The following is a 19,982-nucleotide window of genomic DNA, read 5'->3' as shown; positions in this document are numbered from 1 at the left end:
ACTTGCTTAATTAGTGTTGGTTGCAATATCTCTGAGGCATCATTCAGAATTACAATCTGCCATTGAAACATTTAACATGGTGATCCATGAGAAGCATGGGGAACTGATATCAGGTCCATCCCTTCCCCCTCACTGATATCTGCGCTGCCAGAAACTGCTGGAGCATTTGATGTGTTATCTCCTTTGGGAACGTGCCTCCTTTGCCCTTTTTCGCTGCATGTTGTTTCCAGATGAGGCCTAAAAGCATGACCGTACACCTGCATTTGATGGAGGAAGGCTCTCCTCATCATGTCCACTCATAGGAAAGCGAGCATGTTAATCAGCCTCTGCGAGATAAGGCAGTGAAACAGCAATGAACAATAGTGCAGTGTTACTTGTGTCCTCCTGGTGCATCATTCAGTTTCCCTTGCACCCCAAAAACTGCTTGACATGTGTTTCCTGTCTGTGCTGTGTTGTACTGTGCTACCACTGTGCTGATGATGTTTAGAGACTGTCACGCCAGCCAGCTGAGATGTGTGAACGAAGAATCCTGATGTGCTATGATTGTTCCAAACCTTTGCTTTTGGTCTGTGAACACAACAGGAGTACCGTTTTCAAAGTGAAAGAGATTGAAACTAAAAGCATAATTATCGCATTCGATCTTTGGCTCTTTGTTCACACATGCATCTCATCGCCCTCTCCCCTGTCAGCTCTAACAAAGAGACATCTTCTGCTCTCATTGCCTCTACAGCCAGCGTGGCTGTATAAGGCTGGTAGTAGCAGCAGAGGCCTCCTCTATGTTTCAGACGGCTTTGGCGGTCGCAGGCACGGGCGGGGACGGCGCTCGCCGGATTACTATGAGGAATCGGAGCCGGAGGAGATGACCCGTGTGTTCGTGGCTCTTTTTGACTATGACCCCATGTCCATGTCTCCAAACCCTGATGCTGCTGATGAGGAGCTGCCATTTAAGGAGGGCCAGATCATCAAGGTGCTGGCCTACAGATGATTGTTTCAAACCTAGATAACAAACAAACTCTTTCTATAAACACCTACTAATCTAATTCCCTTAATGTTGTTTTAGCTGATGCCTTTAGAAATACATGTAGATAGTAGTAGTCTTTGCCAACCCTAGTTGCAGGAATAATGGTATATGTCTTTGTTTTTGACAACACTTTGTTGTTTCTTTAGGTCTTTGGGAATAAAGACACAGATGGCTTCTACAGGGCGGAGGTCCGCGATCGAGTAGGTCTGATCCCCTGTAACATGGTGTCTGAGATCCAAACAGAGGATGACGATATGATGGACCAGCTCCTAAAACAGGGCTTCCTGCCACTCAACACTCCTGTGGAGAAGTTAGGTGAGGCATAATTTTACTTTTGTGTTTTACTTTGCCTTCATACCCTGTGTTTATATCACCAACTTAATGCTCTATTGTCTTATACTGATGCATTTTTCCTTTTCTATACTCTTCCCACTTAATTGTTTTTCTGCTTTCCTGTAAAGTGAACTGTGACCGTTTCAAAGATGGCCGCTCAATAAATCGCAGGTCCAGAAAGTCCAAGAGAGGTCTGTGTCCAGTTAGCTGCTCTTCTGCTTCATCTTTACTGCTTTTTTCACTTCCCACCATCCTTATTCATCTATAAACTGCTTTGAGCTCATTTCCACTGTATTTGCTGCTGCTAAGCTTTCCCTAACTATGAACATAGGAATAGTTTACCTTGCACGCCAGATGATCAGATTGGAAAGTCTGTTGACTTGCAAGGCTATTTTGCATCGTCACAGGTCATCACACCCTTCAGAAAAGTGTTTATATCATCACCAATTAAAATTGTGTTCTGTCTGTTTTTATTTGTCCTCTCCGCAGAGAGGAACAGGCGGAGCGGCCGTCAACATCCAATGTCAACACGGAGAATGGTGGCTCTGTACGACTATGACCCCCGAGAGAGCTCCCCTAACGTTGATGTAGAGGTACTGTCCTGCTGTGGCTCCAGCTATTTACTTTGTCATGTTCATCCTGTCACCACCATCATGTTAAAAAATGCATAAAAACTGTATAAAACTATGATATTTGAGGTGCATAGGCACAAAGGTGTGGAGATTTAATGTTTTGTCAACTCAGAATTTAAAAGAATAGTTTGCCATTTTTGGAAATAGGCCTTTTCAGTATATTGCTTAGAGTATTGCTATCACTCTTGTGTCTGTCTATTTAACATAAAGCTACAGAGGGCGCTTAGTTTAGCACCAAGACTGGAGCAGGGGCAAGCAGTCTGGTTCTGTCAAAAGTTTAGTAAATATGCCAACCAGCATCTATAAAGCCCACTTAATAACACGTTACAGCTTTTTGTTTCATCTGGCCAAAAACCAAAATGTGAAAATGACAAGTTGTAGTGACAGAGCCAAGCTAGCTGTTGACAGCTGGAGCTGAGACTATATATATTGTTTAAACTTGTGTTTTATATTAAACTGAGCCTAGTGCCATGTATAAAAATACCTTGTTATTGTGCATTCAATACTAAGCTATTTAAATAATACACAGGTGCATATATTCATGTTTTTTATTTATTTTTATATATATTTTAATTAATTAATAGACGTCTGGCACCCTGCTTTTTTACAATCCCTGTTTGTTTTTTACATTTCAGTTTTTGTAGAGATCAACGTGTTAATTAGTGAGCTTCAGAGGTGCGGATATAGGCAGATATTGTTGCCTTCAGAAAGAACCTGGCTCGCTGTCTTCATTTCATACTAACCTAACCATCTCCTAGCTGCGGCCTAAAGCCAGGGGTATTGACCTTATTGTATAACTCTTGGCAAGATGTCAAACTATTCCTTTAAGTGTGATTCAGGGAATAAGGCTCTTTTCACAGCAGCTACTTTGACATTGCAGGGTAAACACATGTATTATTAAAACCATTACTTCCATTTAGTTAGGCCAAGGCCCTGGTATTGTACATGTTGGCTCACTGGAATGCTGTGACACACTAAACAGAATGAGACCATAATGAATCTGATCCATTACACCTGTGTTTATCCTGATTTGACGTGTCAACATGGTTGCTGTGAAAAGAGCCTATATTTACAAAGGAGAGGTTGAATGAGGAGTTACAGTTAGCATTGTGTAAGCTAGGACTGAATTACTTTCCCGTGTTGTTTTTTTGCCCCACCTCCCCGTTCACTTATTCTGACCTTTCTATTGGCACTGCCACCGACACAGTATGAGGGCAACAGACTGAATGAGGAGGTGAGTGAGGGCGAGGAGGGTACGGTAATGTCTGCTCTGTGTGTGTTTCCTCCCCCGTTTGTTGGAGTGCAAACGAGGAGGTGGGCTTCAGATGACGGGCCACGGCCCTCTGTCCCTGGTGGTCATGAATACAGCCCCTCATGCATTGCCTGAGCCAGCATCTCCCCTCCTCAGTTTGGTCTTTCGTGTCAACCTGTCTCCTATGTACATGCGCTATGTTTGGTTTGTGTGTTCTCGAAAACCCTGTAGGACAGATGTGCCCAGATGTGTGTTGCAATCCTGTCTTCAAAGTTCCAACATTTGATGCATTTAAAGTTGCAACAGTCCGTCTGCTGAGACTGAATTGAAACTTGTGTTTAAGATGCATCACATTGACTTGGAGAAGGAAGCACAACATTTCAAACTCATCAAACCCCAGTACATTTGATGTTTTGGAAAATCCTCTGCACACTTATATTGCTGTAAGCAACAGAAAAAGTACAACAAGCCAAATGTATTTCTTTCTTTCTTCTTTGACAGGGTGAACTGACTTTCTGTGCCGGTGATGTCATCACAGTTTTTGGTGAAATAGATGAAGATGGTTTTTATTATGTAAGTATTAAACATGTCCATGTCCGTTGAGCAACAGTTTCTTACTAATAATTTTTCAAATCTCTCATTTACACCCATAACTGGATTATTTGCCACAGCTATGGCTCATGGGATATTGTTGCATAATAGCAATGCATCATTCCACCCTGATGTTAAAAGAAAAGAAAAAAAACATGTCAGAAACATCTCAGAAACAAAGTAGAAGTTATTACTGGTGGCATTAACTTAAACCTACACAAATACAAAACAAGGCTATTTTAATCTATTGTTAAATTACCCTGGAGCCTTTCATGCATGTTGAGGAAGCAAAAGGTCAGTAGAGCCATGAAGTGGGAGGACTTATTTTGAGTGCTCCTGGTTCTGGAAGTAAAAGCCCCATTCATGTTTTCCCCATAGACAATGGTATGTGACTCACATTTAAAGCACAAGACAACTGCATTGGAAAATATCTGGTTCTTCGATACAAGACTTTGTGTCAGCAGTTCCATCTCACAACTTTATTGCAGCTTTAATTTGAAACTAACTTCTATGCCCCTCTTCAAAGTATGGGGATGAACTGTTAAACTATAACGTAACATTTAGAGTTAAACACAGCAGAGGTCTCACTGTCCTTGTTTACTCCTCAGGGCGAGCTCAATGGACACAAGGGACTTGTTCCTTCCAACTTTCTAGAAGAAGTGCCTGATGATGTAGAGGTTTTTCTCACTGACTCACCATCTCGATACCCCCAGGACACTCCTGCACGGATAAAGACCAAAAGGGTACATGCTCCTTCGCAGTACTAGCCCTCTCTCATCCATTTACTCTTTTCAGTTCCTTCTATCTCCTTTAGTACCGTGTCTGTGCGCGCGTGTGTGTGTGCGTGCGTGTGCGTGTATGTGTGTGTGTCTCATTGAAGTATGATGGGATTTCTGACTTTCGAGCATTACACTGTAAATAAATAGATGTCTAAGATCTATGAAAAAAAATAAAACTTTAAGAATAATACTTGACAGAGGTACTTTTATTTTTCATGTTTACTGCTGTGAAAGGGGGAAGTTTTGCATTGCATAATAATACATGGATCTATTGTATTCATAAAGCATTCTCGATGATAGTAAAGAGGAGGGGGAAACGCTCCTGTGACTTTTTACTTGTTCTGTAATGTCTTGAAAAACAGCAGTTAACACTTTTTGCACATGCATATTTAGCATTTTAACAGATGCTTTATGAATATATTCTGTGTTTGATCTCAAATAATTTCTAATAGAGTAAATAGTTTTGTTGTACTCAAAGATGATCTATGTAGTCTGTAGCTCAGCATGTTCTATAGTCCAGATGCATGAATTCTTGAACATTTTATATAAAAAGTTTAGTGTAGTACAACTTTTGTATCTGCTCCTGAACGCCTTGTTTTGTATATTGCTTTCTTGTAAAGTAGCACGCAAGCCTATGTTGCCATCAGAGAATAATTTCAGAAGTAATTATTTACTAAATGTAAATATGTTATTTTGTGTTTAACAAATAATGCAATTGTTAAAATATGAATAAGTTTCATCAGATATTTATTTCCCTGTGGTCTAATTTGCCATTGTCACAGTGCAAACTATTGGAATGCCATCACCATATATATTTTTTTCATTTCTTTTCCTCACCCGCTTGGCAAAACAGAAGAAGAGTGTTCATTTCACACCTTAAAGGCTCTGTTTCCGTCACGTAAGTGAGCAACTGAGGATACCAAGAGTACGCCCCCCTCGTCTAATGCAGATGACATGGGTACCCTTAGCTTCTGGTATGCAACATGTATACTTTATATGACATTCCTTTAGTGCTGCTCTGCCTTTAGGATTCCTCCTTGTTTCACTAAAACACTCATTATTAATGTTTGTTGTTAGCTAGTACACCCAGCCAATGCATTAGACAAGAAGTATGGTATCTTCAGTTGTTTCTCTGAGTGTTGTACATGACAATGTCTGTCTCCTGCAATAAGTCTCCTGCTGTAACTCATGGTAAGCTAAAAGGCCATTGTTGTACAATTACCCTGAATTGTCAAAAGGTTTAGTGAAAATAAATGGTCATAACAGTTAGCCGGTCAGCACAGGGTGACAAGCCTGAAAATCTGACCAATTCTATGCAAAAACCCAAAGAATAGCATGAAGAGATTTTATTAAATTGTTATCAAAACAGTTAGCATTTAGGTTTTCAAATCAGTACTAATTTTGGTAACGAGGATTAATTATCAATTAGTTTGGAAACTAATACTTATTGATTTAAAGTGAGAATGTAACTTCTACAAATGACAGAATTACAACACTACTTTTGAGCTCATCTGCAAAGTTACTGTAACAATGTAAAGAGTGATAAAGTCAGAACACTGACCATTAGCTACTGGTCATACCAGTCCAAGTAGGCTGGAGCTACAAAACCCCAGAGTGCATTGAATTGAGCTTTATGGGTTTATTTGTTTTCACAAAAGTTACAGTCTCACTTTAAACTCTGTATGATTAAAATACCAAATAAAGCAGATTTATTTTGATATGGTACATCTTCTGGTGTTTAAAACAGATATTGCATATATGAATATAGCCGCATATGGAATCTGACCATCCATCTTCCCAAAGTGCAATTTAAAGGAGCCTTTTAGCTCATGATTACAGAAAAGGAATAGTGACTAGTAGTTGCTCTGTAACCCAGTTGTATCAGTAAATATCTATCTATATAGATATAGATCTATATACATATATATATACGTATATATATATATACACATATATATGTATATATATATACGTATATATATATACGTATATATATATATATATATATATATATATATACGTATATATATATATATATATATATATATATATATATATATATTTAAAGGGGAAGGAAAGTAAATGTGGTATAAATATGTCCCACTTGTCCCAAAAAGCAAATGTATCTGTTTGTGAGAGGAACTGCCCTGCCCCTTGATATTCATTGTTGGGAAATGTTGTCACTTTACATTGATGTGGAAGTTAGTCAATGTCATGCTTACACTCTGTGTTGTTCTAGCTTAATTCTAGCATCTTAAAAAAAAACATGTTTCTACCTGGCAGAGAGAGGGGGAGGGAGGCAGTGTGTATTTTTATATACACCCCAGAGTGCACAGGACAACATCCAGGGAGGTAGACTTCAGAGCTATGGTGGCCCAGCTGAGACAGAAAGGACTTAAGAGGAGGAGGGGAGTAGTGACTGAGGTGTGAGAGACAGCTGACTGTTTAACACCCTCAACTGTACCTTACGGGTCTCCCATTAGGTTCCATTGGAAAAAGCGGGTCCGCCCAGAAGAGCAGGCTCTCCCACAGTGCGTCCACACATCCCTGGCTCTGGCCCTGCCACCGTGGGGCCCGGCAGTCCCATCAGGGCCCCACTGGACATGTACTCCTCCACAAAGGAAAAGGGACTGCTCTCCAAAGGAAGACACTATTGCAAAGACTTGGCGCTGTAAAATAATTTATTGGCATACTTGGAGTGTCATCCACTTCCTCGTAGTGTTTAAAAAAAAAAAAAATCGACCACGTGGACAGGTTTATTCTTGTACATCTGTTGTATACTAGAATATTTTTTGTTAAAAGTATCAACTACATATTTTCAATAACATTTCATATTATGATCTGATGTGTGTGCTGAGTATCTTACCTCCGAGTCTCTGACAGATGTTTTACTGTAGACAGAGACGGGGCACTCAACATTTAGCCCCTGCTCATGTCGAATGGCACTGATTACACCACATTATGAGTCTGAGCAGTGTCTCCGTGTACAGAAATCAGAATATCGTTCAAACATTTTAAATCTAAAGAAAAAGATGGACTTCGAGGGCCACAGGCTTGTTTCAAGCAGCCAGTCACTTGCATTGTATGAGAGGTTTGCATGCTTTTACTTCAGCACATTCCCACCTGACCCCTTGAGAGTGCATGCGATGTCACAGTCTCAAAAATTAAACCTGGAGCATGCAGTACATAAATACAGCGTGGCTGACTGGCTGCGCAGTAAACTGTGACATAGCTTTTACTTTTCTGCCCTATCTCAACATCTGTGATAGAGCATTCCCCCTACAAACATGTCAGACACCTAATACAAGCACATACTGTATCTACGACAGGGTCTCTGCATAAAAATCAGGTTGAATGGAAATGCCTAGTAGACCTAACCTCCATGTATTTGCCTTATAATCGCACAATGGTTTGTACTTTGCCAAGTAGAGCATGCAGTTCCATGCCTACTCATTTATGTTGGTACTTCATCAAATCTGTAAGCCGACATTTATCCTGACTTGTGATGTGCAGGTATTGTGTGACTGTCGTGATTTCCATAGGACCAGAGCTTACATATAACCGTCCAACAGCCGTGTTCACATATCCTTCATCTAAAGTACTTGATATGAATATATCATTCTTAATTCTCTAATCTTGAAAACAGGTGGTGAAAAAGGGCAAATCGTCAGCATACTAATTTTTCTAGGCAGATTGAATGAAGGGACTTTTAAATTTGAGTTCACAATTTTTAATGCCACTGATGCACATTGGATATAAAACAATGAATGCTCTACATAAACAAAGTAACACACGTGTAGTTAATCTGTGATAGAGCATCAGCTAATTAAGTCATGTTACTGTAGTGCATTTGATTCACAACATACAACACTAGAAGACTAAAGGTTTGACCGTTTTCACAATAATTGACAATGAGACAAGGCTACCTCTACGCTGCCCCTCAACACTTCGAACCCAAAATCTAGATTAAAAACATGTCGAGTCAAGCCAATCAGTCATTGAAGCCCGTTTAGTGTCAGTTTGGTGCAGAAAACAAGTACTGTACATCAAAATATATAAATATCTACACCTTAATGTAGAGTAGTGAATGTATGAATTGAAAGCCAATGTATTTTCAAAGCTGCCCAAAAGGCTTCGAGCAGATGTCCGTCTTTGTGTGAAATGAAACAGTCCATCTTTATTTCCCCACCATTCCGATTGCCATTTCATCCTCAAGTAGTTCAAAATCTAGCCTATTTTTTTATACACGAGTTGAACTGAAACTGCCAAAAAAGAATGTATGCAAAACATTCTGTAATACTTTCTGTACAATTCTCGGCCGAACAGCCATGGCATCTTATGATAAACTGATTTACAACTTTTCCTATTTATGAATCATGTCGTCAGACACTGCTTCTATTCATTTGGAGTGACTGTTGCTCTTTTTGTACTTTGTCCATTTGTAAAAATTATTTGAAATGTTTATACTTGATTTTCAAACTGCCTTTTTTGTACATTTAACTTTATAATCAAACAGTGCAAGCTTTCCCCATGGTGTCTTGAAGACCATATTGTTTAAGTCTGCAATTGTGTGCTAGCTTTATAAGAATTATCAGCCTATATTGATGGTTACAAATTAATGTGTGGGTGTGCATGTGCAATCTTTTCTTAAAAAAAAACCCAAATCTAAATAAATTTGATATTTTGTAAAGTTTGCATGTGTGACTTAACTCAAGACAAAATGACATACCACACAAACAAGTTTATTAAAATAACTTTGAACATACGACCCTCATTACAAACCAAAATTTGATTTAAGCGATAACTACAATTCACCAGGAGACGCAATAACAAAAAGCTAAAAAAATAATATATTTCCTTAAACATATAATTAGTAATCAGTGAATACAATAAGGATATGAAGAAAATCAAATACGTCTCATTTCAAGACCAGCTCTTAATAACTTGGATCTCGTTACTTGTGATGTTTCATTCATCTACTTCAGTGCATTTTGAACAGTAGACGTGCATTGATCATCACTGTTAGCATATGTGCTACAGTAGCTTTTGGTCTCTGATTTGAGTCTAGTCAGACTTCAATATGAACCTCTCAAACTGCGTAACTCAATACACAGGGCTCTAAAAAATACAAACACTTAACTTTGGCAAAACTTAACATGCATTACTTCAAACTGAGGAGAACCTACCTAACAAAAGTTTATATATACAGTTAACATGCCAAATTAAGAGTCAGAGCCAAACGAAACAAATCGCTCATCTTCTCACAAGTAAAATAGGAGGTCATCCAGTTTCACATTGGGCTCCTTGTGGATGCTTTGACCCACAAGAAAAGCCAGCTTGTGGGCATACTGGCAGGGAGCGGGCACTCTGATGATCCCCTAAAGCACAGAAGAATAAATTACAGCATTTGGAGTCTAAAAAAAAACATTGACTAATGCTTTATTGGATTAAATGTTGACTTTGACCAGTTATTAAAATCTGAAATTCAATAACCGGTTGTACCCAACTATAAAACATATGCCCACTCGTGAACTGAAAGAGTTTCAGTACAATTGCAGTCAACTTAGGAGAAACTAGAGTCCAGGATGAAACAAGCCTACCTGCCAGTTGTAGTACATGTGGCACAGCTTGTAGGTAAGCCGCTGCATGTGATCAGGCTTCAGTCCACTGGTGTCGTACACGACATTGTAGTGGGTTGGAGAGACGCTCCCGTTGCGGACAGCCTGGCTCACAATGTAGAAGTCATACCTAGCAAACAAAGGTTAACAAGTAGCCACCACAACTAGAACATTGAAAAAAAAAAAAACAGGAGCTAAACAAATGAAAACATACCACTCTGGACGGGTAACCTCTGAGTCAACAACGGTGCCCGGGGGAGGGTTGGTCACATTGCCATTAATTGCGGCAAAAAACCTACTGTTGATGCGCTTCTTCACCACCACCACACTTAGCTTGGGCCTATGACGAGCACATAGAGAATCCATAAATGAATGACAATTTACAAATTTGTTTGAGCTTTGTTCAACTCCTTATGGTGTCTGAACTCCTCAACATAACCAGTGTTAAAAAAATTCCACATTTATTAAACCAGAGTTAATGGCATAACTTGATTTTCAGCACCTGCCGTTTTGCGTGTTATTCACAAATCAAAGGACATTGAGGAGTTTAATATAGGTGATTACGTCTTCAGCTCATTTGATTAACTACATAAGGGCAGCAGCTCCTAGAGAGCGATTAACGATGAAAACCTCACGCGTAGTCGTGCCCCATGGACTGGATGGATTCGATGATCTGTGAGACCTCATAGTTGACCACGCTGAGCAGCTGGCCGTCTCCCACTCCATCTCTGTACACAATGATTCGTGTAGGCAAGGAGTTGTTGAACTTCAGGTAGTCTTTCAGTGCACCTGGAAAATATATAAGACAAGTATGCCAACATTGTTGAAAGATCATTAATGTGTATAATAAAATAAATTATTAGAATCATGGGAAGCATCTTGCCAGATAAAGCCATCTTCAGTCCATCCATGATTTCCTGGCCTCTGTGCTGAAACACACACTTTGAGTACCACCTTGACAAAGACATTAGAAATGTCAGACAACTAACAGTACTATGGCACTAAATTCAAGACTCAAGTAACCAATACAACTACTGTAAAGCAGGCTAGTGCAGCCTTATTCATGCTGTAGACTAAGGTACAGTATGGAAAGAAACTGTTGTAGAGACTAACCTGCTCATGCCGTGATTGAGGCTGGCCACTAGAGCTCCAATAGAGCGTTTCCCAGCAAGGGTGTCATGGTAGCAGTCAATGCCCACAATCATCAGCTGCTTGAGCTACACAAAAGGTGGGAAGAATCCAAATATTTTTTTTTTTTTTTTAAATGCCAACGTTCTGAAGGAGCACTTTACCGGAGGGGTCTATTGGTGTTGAATTCAGACATCAATATTATTTGATCAGGATTATTAGGCTGTGTAACAGTGATTGCAGTTATAATTGCGGCGTCAGATGGCTGAGACGCCATGTGCATTCTCGCACGAAGAAAGAGCAATGTAATTAAAATAATTATTTCAGCTAAACTTTAGAACGACAGTTTAGTTTTGCTGCTTAAGTATCACATTACTGTGTGCATGGAAACATTACTGAAAGCAGTCTAATAATTTAAGTAAATACTAAAGAAAACACTCAAATAAATCAAAAACAATCCAGAATTTAAAAAACCACAGAGCCTACAGGGAGGAGGGGGAGTGAAATGTCATTCATTTTTACATAAATTTACTTACAGCACTTTGTAGTTTGGCTTTCTTGAAGAAATTGTTGAGTTTGTTAGCTAAATTAAATGTAATGTACGTCTTTGTGAAACCAGCTCAAAATCCATTAAAACCGATTAAGCTTCATCCACTTGTAACATCCTGTATAAATATGACAATGATAAATATTTGTGAAACATTTAAACGACAACAGTTCCATCCTCCATCTGCTCTAAAACAGCCGACAGCTTAATCCACTCGAGAACTACTTATCTTGTTTTCACAAATACGCCTAACCTCTTTAATGTACATATGAATTAGTGTGCACGTGACTTACAGGGATTTCCACACTCCAGAGCTCTCCTCCCATCTTGCAAGCCATCTGAAGAGCAATCTTGGTTGCCACAGTCATGAGTGCTTGTTGCCTGGCGAGGGTACGAGAAACCACACACTGGCTGGGAGTGGGGCAGTCCACACAAAGGTACTTCTTGACGCTGTCGTACTGGTCCTTCCTGTTGCTGGGGAGGACCACCACAACCTAACAGGAACAAATGGAAGGTCTTTTACTGCTTTTTGACACAGCACATCTATGCCTCAAACAGCGCGCAAACCTGGCTACAATTCAAATGTTAACATTCATCCATGGTTTACAAGAAATTAGTCAATAATATGCAAAAGTAAAACGTATGAAGGTGATCTGCACCTCCAAATTTATGCATTATATATTTAGTCACTAACCATCTGTGTTTGGGGTCCAACATTCTGCTTCAGGGCTCTGAGGAGAGACTCCTGATGATCGTCATACTCTATCCTAAATTAAAAAGTGCAATAAGTAAATGACAAAATCAATTTTAAAAATCTTCGTATAGTAACAATAAATGGACGCATGTCAAAACATTAAAATGATGAAGCTTTCATAACTAAACATTTTAAAACATTAAAATATTTCAACTACTGGAGAAAAGGTGTGATAAGGTTATCACCCAGTTACAAATTTATTACATATACCAAGCAATACACCTTTACTTCGTGAAGGTCAGAAGTATTGAAGTACGGTACAACTTCCTCGCAAACAGTTTTAACAATAACAAACTGGCAAAAAAGTCAATTTAAATGTATTCTACATCAGTCTGCAAATCCTAAATAATGATCAGAACCCCCATCGTTCTTATGCGAGAACTCACACGAGTGCTCTCTGAATGCGGATTTTTAGCGGAGCCGAGACTTTAAGGAGGGTCTGCATGAGGGCCTGGGCTTCAGTGCTGTTACGACGGGTGTGAAACAAGAGCCAGTTTTCCAGTGGAGGAGAGCAGATCAGAGGCAGCCCACGCATCTCTTTGGTCCAGTCAGCTTGCATGGGGTTGTAGTCAAACTGGGTGACACAAATTATGATAATCTGTCAATTAAGATCCTATAAATACTATTAATTCAAAAGAACAATTTTATGCAACTACAAGCATATTATACCGATTTTGGTCCCTGGAAGATCCTCTCCGCTGGAAGGACTCTGCCAGTCAGCTTTACGAGTTCCTTATCAAAACTGAGTCCCCACTTGTCCAACTCAGCTTGTGCGTCAGTATTCCTGTAAAATAATGTTTAGGAATTAAATCAAAGCCTTGCATTCTAACTTCTGTGCATATGAACAGACGAATTACACAAGCTGCTGAGATGAGGACCACTTTAACGGGAAACAGTGAGGATAGATATTTAAAGTAATTACAAACCAGGCAGGGAAGAGTCAAATGTGACTAGGAGACTTTGGGCAATAACTACGCAGACTAGAGCACCCAGGACAATCACTTACTTTTGTATATTACTGACAAATCTGTTGAGGCGTATCTCCCTTTGACTTGGGTCCAATTTGGTGTGCATGTCCAAGTCCTTCATGATGACGTAGTCGGCTCGCATCTTGTCAGTCAAGCCTGTCAAACACATCGAGTTTGCATTTGAAGTTACGATAGATTTCACTGAATGGTTCGTTTACCAAGGACGACATCCAAATAGGCCAACTACCATCATCAATAACCACAAAAGGATATTGATGTTGTCGTGTTATGACCAGAAGGTTTTAAGTGTCAAAAGTGTTCCTCAGTTACAGTAAAAAAAATAAACACTCAGATATACATCTGATTAAACTGCTATAAATGAATTAAGACAAACAATGGAGAATGAGACTGTAAACCTGTGAGAAAGCACAGCTCTGGGATGAGCATGGCCGGGCCAGGAGGAGGACCACCAGAAGGACCCAACTGCTTCTTCACATGGCTGACCAGCAGCACCTGGTTCTCATCAGCGATGTCCAGGTTATATTGCTTAGAATAGAAAGTATGAATATTAAAATGCAAACCAGAATAGAACATGGTCATGAATAAGGTTATATCTAGATGCATCACTTACTAGATTTACCTAAAAAGTATCCCTAAAGACTTTAACATCTACTGCGCCTACATGCGTTTCCTCTTTGGCCAATCCCAATTCTGAATCCCTCAAAACCTGAGAATGTGTCAATATGCATTCAATGCAACATTATCCAAATCAGCTTTAGTTATTTAGCTTTATTTTATTTGTGTGTGGGTCAGTGTGCATCTGTTGACGCAGAAAAGCGTAATGTATTTATTGTACCAGTTACACTAACACTTCTGTTGAGTGCATGGCAGCTACCGTCTTATAGTAGTTCTTGAATGAAATATCCGTGTCTCTCTTCGTGAATGTGTTGTTGGGAGTGTGGTCCCATGCAATATCATCAATCCTGTAAGTCTTGTTGTTGTACCTAAAAATAAAATAAAAGTGGGAGAAGGACAGATAAATATCCCTTCCATACTCATTTGTAATTTGTGCAACTGTGCGTGTCAGAAACATGGTCCCTACTTGGTGAGGACGATGAGTCCAATCAGCTCCTTACTGCAGATCTCAGGGAAGCGTTGATTTCCACACTTCTGTCTCAGGTTGAGCATAAAGTCAAGCACCGTCTCACTACGCAGCACCTTGTGGCTCACGTCAGTACACAGCATAATGGCTGTTTCGTACTGCAAAATGGTGGTGGTGTAGCCTGGCCAGATGGTCAGCCTAGGAAAAGACAGATTAACTTTTTCTTCTTCTCAAACCTAATAATAGTTTCTACTATTGCCCATTTACTGAACTCTGACACAGCTTCTGACTTGACTTAAACCAGTCTATTTATTTTTTAAAAACACAGGATAACTGGTAACATCCTTGGAGATGGTTCTTCAGATCTTATTTTCTACTTTTAAAAGAAAGCATCAAACTACTTCAGATCACAGACGTCAATTTCTTAATTTTTTGAAGAACACAGAACTGTGTAAATATACTGCGTTTCCCAGCCTTAAATAGACATTTCAGTAGACTGTTGTACAAATGCACACTCCTTGTGTCGACATATAGCCCTGCCATTAGTTTTCATATTCGAGAGGCAAACGCATATTTTTAAACACATGTGTCTAGGATGAAATGTAAAAATAAATAAACTTTAATTCTTAATCTATACTTCTTTTGTCCAGCTTGATCACAATGTGAGGTAAACTAATAGACCTGTGCTGTGGGACGTTGAGTGGATCATTGGGGTTGTAGTAGTTGCGTCCAATCTGCTGCATGTCGAGCATTCTCAAGATCCTGAAGAAATGGAGCAACATGTATTTCACATTTGAAAGTTTCTAAAGATCCAAAAAGCTGCGGTTAACGTTATTGGCATTCAAGCTTTTGTAATCAGATGTAACGACTTAATTCCATTTGAAAATGCACCATCCATAACAATATTTACACTACATTAGAGTATATATTTCAATTAATTTGGTTGATGCATGTACACATTTCAGTTCCAACAGTGCATTACTTAAGACCTGAAAACATTACCTTCTGAATATGATGTTGTAGAACTGAATACACACAGGTGACGTGGGTGGCAGTTCATTCGTCAGGGTGACAGTGATCTGAACCTTCTCTCCATTCCTCGTCTCGCTGTGGAGCACTGTCTCCTAAACACAAGGGTAAACATTCATGTCCAAGAAAGAATCCCAAAATATGATAACCTACCAATCACACCTTCCATCCCAATTAAATCAAAGAAATACTTTGTAAAATGAGCCAATCTTAAAATTCTTTTAAATAAATATATATATATATATATATTTTTTGTTTAAAGATACTCTAACTTGTGCATCAAACTGTCAACGCCCTACAACATTTGGCCATGTTTAATTAAAAATATAAATTTTAGAGGGGAGCAACAGCCGATGGTGCAAAATGATCACTCACTTTGACCAATGGTGAAAAATAATTTAGCATCTTTATCACTCGGCGACATACTTTTGCGATTATAGGTCTAGCCCTGCTTTGCTGCAGTTCAGCCAAAAAGAGGGCGCGGGACTGGGAGAGTGCAGAGAGTGAGAAGAGACGCAACCAACACTGGCATGTCTTTACATTATGTTATGCAACATCAAACTATATCAATAGCATTGTCTCATCCCATCTCTTGTTTGAAGATGTATAAATATACCATAAGAATATATATTTTAAATTAAAAAAAAGCCAATATAGCACCCAGACGTAACAATACTAAAAAAAAAAATGTTTAAATAGTACAGCAGTGAATTTAACTGTACAGGGCTCCAACAATGGCAATATATTGGTTAGAGTTAACTCTGGTCTAAAAGGGTGCAGGCAATTCTGGGGATTTGTGACCTCCAACAATCACAAACATTTCAAACAGTGCGATTAGCCACAAGGTTTTGTTTTCCCTCTTAAATTCCACGTTTTGAGGATTAGATCACCTTGTTGGCCAATCTGAGAGGTAAAAAAAGCACAGCTCCATCAAAGCTCCGTGCTGAGCCAAGTGCTTCTTCGTGCTGGAAGAGGAGGGCCATTCTCAGACGACGAGCCTCCATTGGTGGGTTGTAGTCCACATGGTACTGATACAGCACCCACTGAGGGCGGGACAGGATTCGAAAGTAGTTTGCCGTCAACTTAATGGGTGCGCCAGATGTTCCTAAGGAAGCAAACATAATTTATTAGTAATATATAATCCTCTCCAACTATTTTAAAACGAACATTTGCTGAATGAGTTTAGTGTGCATTCATTTCAAATGACTGACCCAACTTGGAATCCTTAACATGCAGCATAGCCTGCCTTGTATTAATCCCGGCATCGTTATAATCCCGGCGGCGTCCACCTCTTTCTCCCAGCTTTACCTGCTGAAATCCAGCTGAAATCTGTAAAACAGCTAATAAAAACAAAATTGAGTCCGTCACAACCTTTTTGTGTACATTTGGATGCCAAACCAGAACTTTTTTTTTTATCTACTCGTCTAAAATAACCAATTGCCCTGCATGCCAGTGCCATTTTTTTCTTTCAGTGTATCGTATTAACATTAAGTTTAACTATGGCATAAGATTAACACCAAGCTAAACTACAACATTTTTTTCCAACAGAGCTGCAATTTTACGTGACATTTATTCAAACATGTTCTCCCTGAATCAGGACATGCAATTAGCACTACACAAGAAGGCTGCCATCCTTTAGAAAACATCCATATCCGAGTAGAAATCAACCTCCACCAAGGAAAAGTAATCATGCAGACTTTCAAAAAAAAAAAATAATGATTTTGATGCCATGATTATTTGACAAAAGAGACAAACATCATGACCAAGTACCTTCTGAAGAAAAAGGTCCCGGAACACCCTGCTGCCTCCCTCTACCAACCAGCTTATCCTCCGCAGGAGCTGGTGGTGCAGCATCTCCTCGAGCCTGACTCTTTCAAGACAAAACACATTTTATAATATATTAATAAATTACATTAAACATTTTGGCTATTAATTTACCAAAACGATATTTACGTCCTTTGGATGGAAACAGAAATCTAAAAACATGCACAAACAATGCCAACACTTCAAGATGATAAAACACCAAAATAAATAATGTATATAGTTTTTGTTTTTATAATAGAAGGCATAACATTTTTTTTTTTTTTTTTTAAACGTGCGCATGACGGACCACCAAGCCAGACCTACCAGAGCAAACTCGACATGAAGCAGAGTCTAGAGGGAGGAGAACCCAGATACGAACAAAAAATAAATAAATCTGCTCCTAGCTAATCCGCCGTTTATATCAAGTTGCTTTGTGGTCAAAGGTAGTCAATGTTGGTGGAGAACGTCGGATTTTTATGAGAAGATGTCGGCCATATTGTGTTTGTGCAACCCCGTTTCGCATAATTAAGTGACCTTCCATAAAAAAGTGGACGTGAACCCGGTGCTAAATATCAATGATTGCCTTGTAACGTAAAGAGTAACCAGAGATTACAGCTGCTCTTACCGCTCCAGGTGCCACAGTCTCTTGACCACGTGCTCTGCCTCGAGCCCGTGCCCGTCCGGTCATTTTGGTGAAGTCTCAAAGATGCAGCTGTTATAAAGAAAACGCTACCATTTAATACAAAACTGGGAACAAATATTTAACCACTCAAAAATATGCAAGAAAAAAAAGAAAAAAAATGTACAGGGTTTAAAAACCAAGTTGTCATTTGGTTAAGTTACTGCAACTTATTGTCCCCAAAAAAGTGATATCAAAATAATATCATACATTACGTAGGATTTAAAAATGTCTAAACACATGACATGTTCCGTCAGTCGCTTGCAGACAAGATGGCGCCTTCTAACAAGATGGCGCTTTCTAATATATCTAGATGCGTGCGGTCTATTGCTCAACCAGCGAGCTTAATCAAGGCTAGCCACAATTAGCTTAACTTCTAACAGTCAGATCAATTATCCCCATGACACTAACTTAATGCATTACATTTTTGAGTTAACGCTAGGCAAGTCTGTTAAACTCGACATTAATAACTCGACAGTAGCTAGTCCCATATTAGTAGAAACTACTTGAAATACAAGTTTGCTAACATTAACATTAACTTAGTTAAGTTAGCAGATGGCGATGACCTTCCCGGCTAAAATTGGTTACAGTGTTAATTTCTATTAACATTAAAGCGAAAACACAGATTCACCCATAAAATATGCCTTTATCCCCGTTATAATTGTATATCCGACTCACTTTTGAAGAAAGGTTCCTCCTCGCTCACTAACAGACGAAAGAAAGAAAGTTGATCACAGGTGCCACGATGAACACCAATTTAGTTGAGGCCTCTTCACTTCGGAAATGAATACGCCTGTAAAGACATGTTTTACTTTTTATCAAACACCTCTTCAGTTTTAATATCTCAATATTATCTATCATGCGGTCAGTTATTCAGAATTCATCTAATAAAGACGTTATTGAAAGGTTGCTGAAATAATTAATCAGAAACGCTTGTGAACTACTTTTTTACGCGCAGTGGTCCGTTTATCGTCGGCCTGTTGTGTGTGTGCATTTTTTTTAACAGTGCGATGTCAATGGTGACCACGAGATGTCAGCAAAGCTCGTCGTACAATATATAAAGTATACAGACTCGGGCTGTCTGGGTTACCAACACGTCTCTGATGAAACTCAGGGCTCTAACACACTCAACTGTTGGTGTTTTATAAGTGAAGGTTGATTTAACCTTCTACTGAATGAACTAGCCTTACGGGAGCATTGATTCCAGTTAAGGGTATGAATGAAAAGAAAGTATGATCATGAGTTTTCTTAAAAGTATTGACTGACAGACCAAGTTTGATTGATTGTGGTATTGAATGAAGTACTGACACGTTCTACGATGAGGACTTATGAAGACATGTTTTTCTACAATAAGAAGGCCGTGTGTATGTCTTTGTTATTCTGTTTCCATCAAGTTTAACTTGTGACCATAATGAAACATGGTCAATTCAGAGCTGTAAGTGTTAAGAATGCTTTTAAAAAGCAGAACGTCCTCATATGCAAATCATTTTAAGAGGTTCCTGAGCTATTATAAAGCTATTATTTCTTCCCAAACTTTTCCTCTCTTCTTCAAATTCCACCATTTGAAGCTGAACTTGAACACCACTGAGGGCATTTTTAAGAAGGTGTACTCAAGTCTTTCATGTCTTGGATCTGAAAGTGATTACTGATTCAGACCTGATGGACCAGTCTGGGAGGATCTGCATGAAGAAAACTGAGAGGAAATGAAGGAAAAGGCAGGGACACAAGTGTCATCGAGCCTGATTG

The 19,982-nt window shown here is 39.2% G+C and overlaps 2 protein-coding genes across 3 annotated transcripts in view; one reads left to right on the top strand and one right to left on the bottom strand.

Annotated features, from left to right (window-relative positions):
• Nucleotides 1-7,283, top strand: part of rimbp2b (RIMS binding protein 2b) — a gene marked incomplete at both ends in the record, with an annotated part of 73,048 nt that extends 65,765 nt beyond the window's left edge. Inside the window, 8 exons of the mRNA XM_079222502.1 lie at nt 786-967; nt 1,168-1,336; nt 1,483-1,545; nt 1,844-1,947; nt 3,194-3,220; nt 3,740-3,811; nt 4,438-4,572; nt 7,092-7,283. Coding sequence (XP_079078628.1) covers nt 786-967; nt 1,168-1,336; nt 1,483-1,545; nt 1,844-1,947; nt 3,194-3,220; nt 3,740-3,811; nt 4,438-4,572; nt 7,092-7,283 — 944 coding nt within the window. The remainder of the gene's footprint in view (nt 1-785; nt 968-1,167; nt 1,337-1,482; nt 1,546-1,843; nt 1,948-3,193; nt 3,221-3,739; nt 3,812-4,437; nt 4,573-7,091) is intronic.
• Nucleotides 7,284-9,869: 2,586 nt separating this feature from the next.
• piwil1 (piwi-like RNA-mediated gene silencing 1) lies at nt 9,870-18,245 on the bottom strand (the record flags this gene model as incomplete). 2 transcript variants are annotated; one of them, XM_079221834.1, is made up of 20 exons in its annotated part: nt 9,870-9,986; nt 10,209-10,356; nt 10,441-10,566; nt 10,862-11,015; nt 11,110-11,180; nt 11,340-11,443; nt 12,195-12,395; nt 12,596-12,668; nt 13,042-13,229; nt 13,325-13,439; nt 13,662-13,779; nt 14,040-14,169; nt 14,519-14,627; nt 14,726-14,923; nt 15,407-15,487; nt 15,728-15,849; nt 16,645-16,859; nt 16,966-17,094; nt 17,525-17,618; nt 18,171-18,245. In XM_079221834.1, 20 exons carry the CDS (start codon nt 18,243-18,245, stop codon nt 9,870-9,872), a joined length of 2,568 nt encoding a protein of 855 aa, XP_079077960.1. The 2 variants fall into 2 exon arrangements, with proteins under 2 accessions (XP_079077960.1, XP_079077961.1); XM_079221835.1 differs by having other exon boundaries at nt 17,525-17,624; nt 18,183-18,245.
• Nucleotides 18,246-19,982: the final 1,737 nt, after the last annotated feature.

The sequence above is a fragment of the Taurulus bubalis genome (genome assembly GCF_910589615.1).
Source record: "Taurulus bubalis genome assembly, chromosome: 8".
In the NCBI taxonomy this organism is placed as follows: Eukaryota; Metazoa; Chordata; class Actinopteri; order Perciformes; family Cottidae; genus Taurulus; species Taurulus bubalis.
The sequence above is the reverse complement of the archived record's forward strand: the minus strand, read 5'-3'. Positions and strand labels throughout refer to the sequence as shown.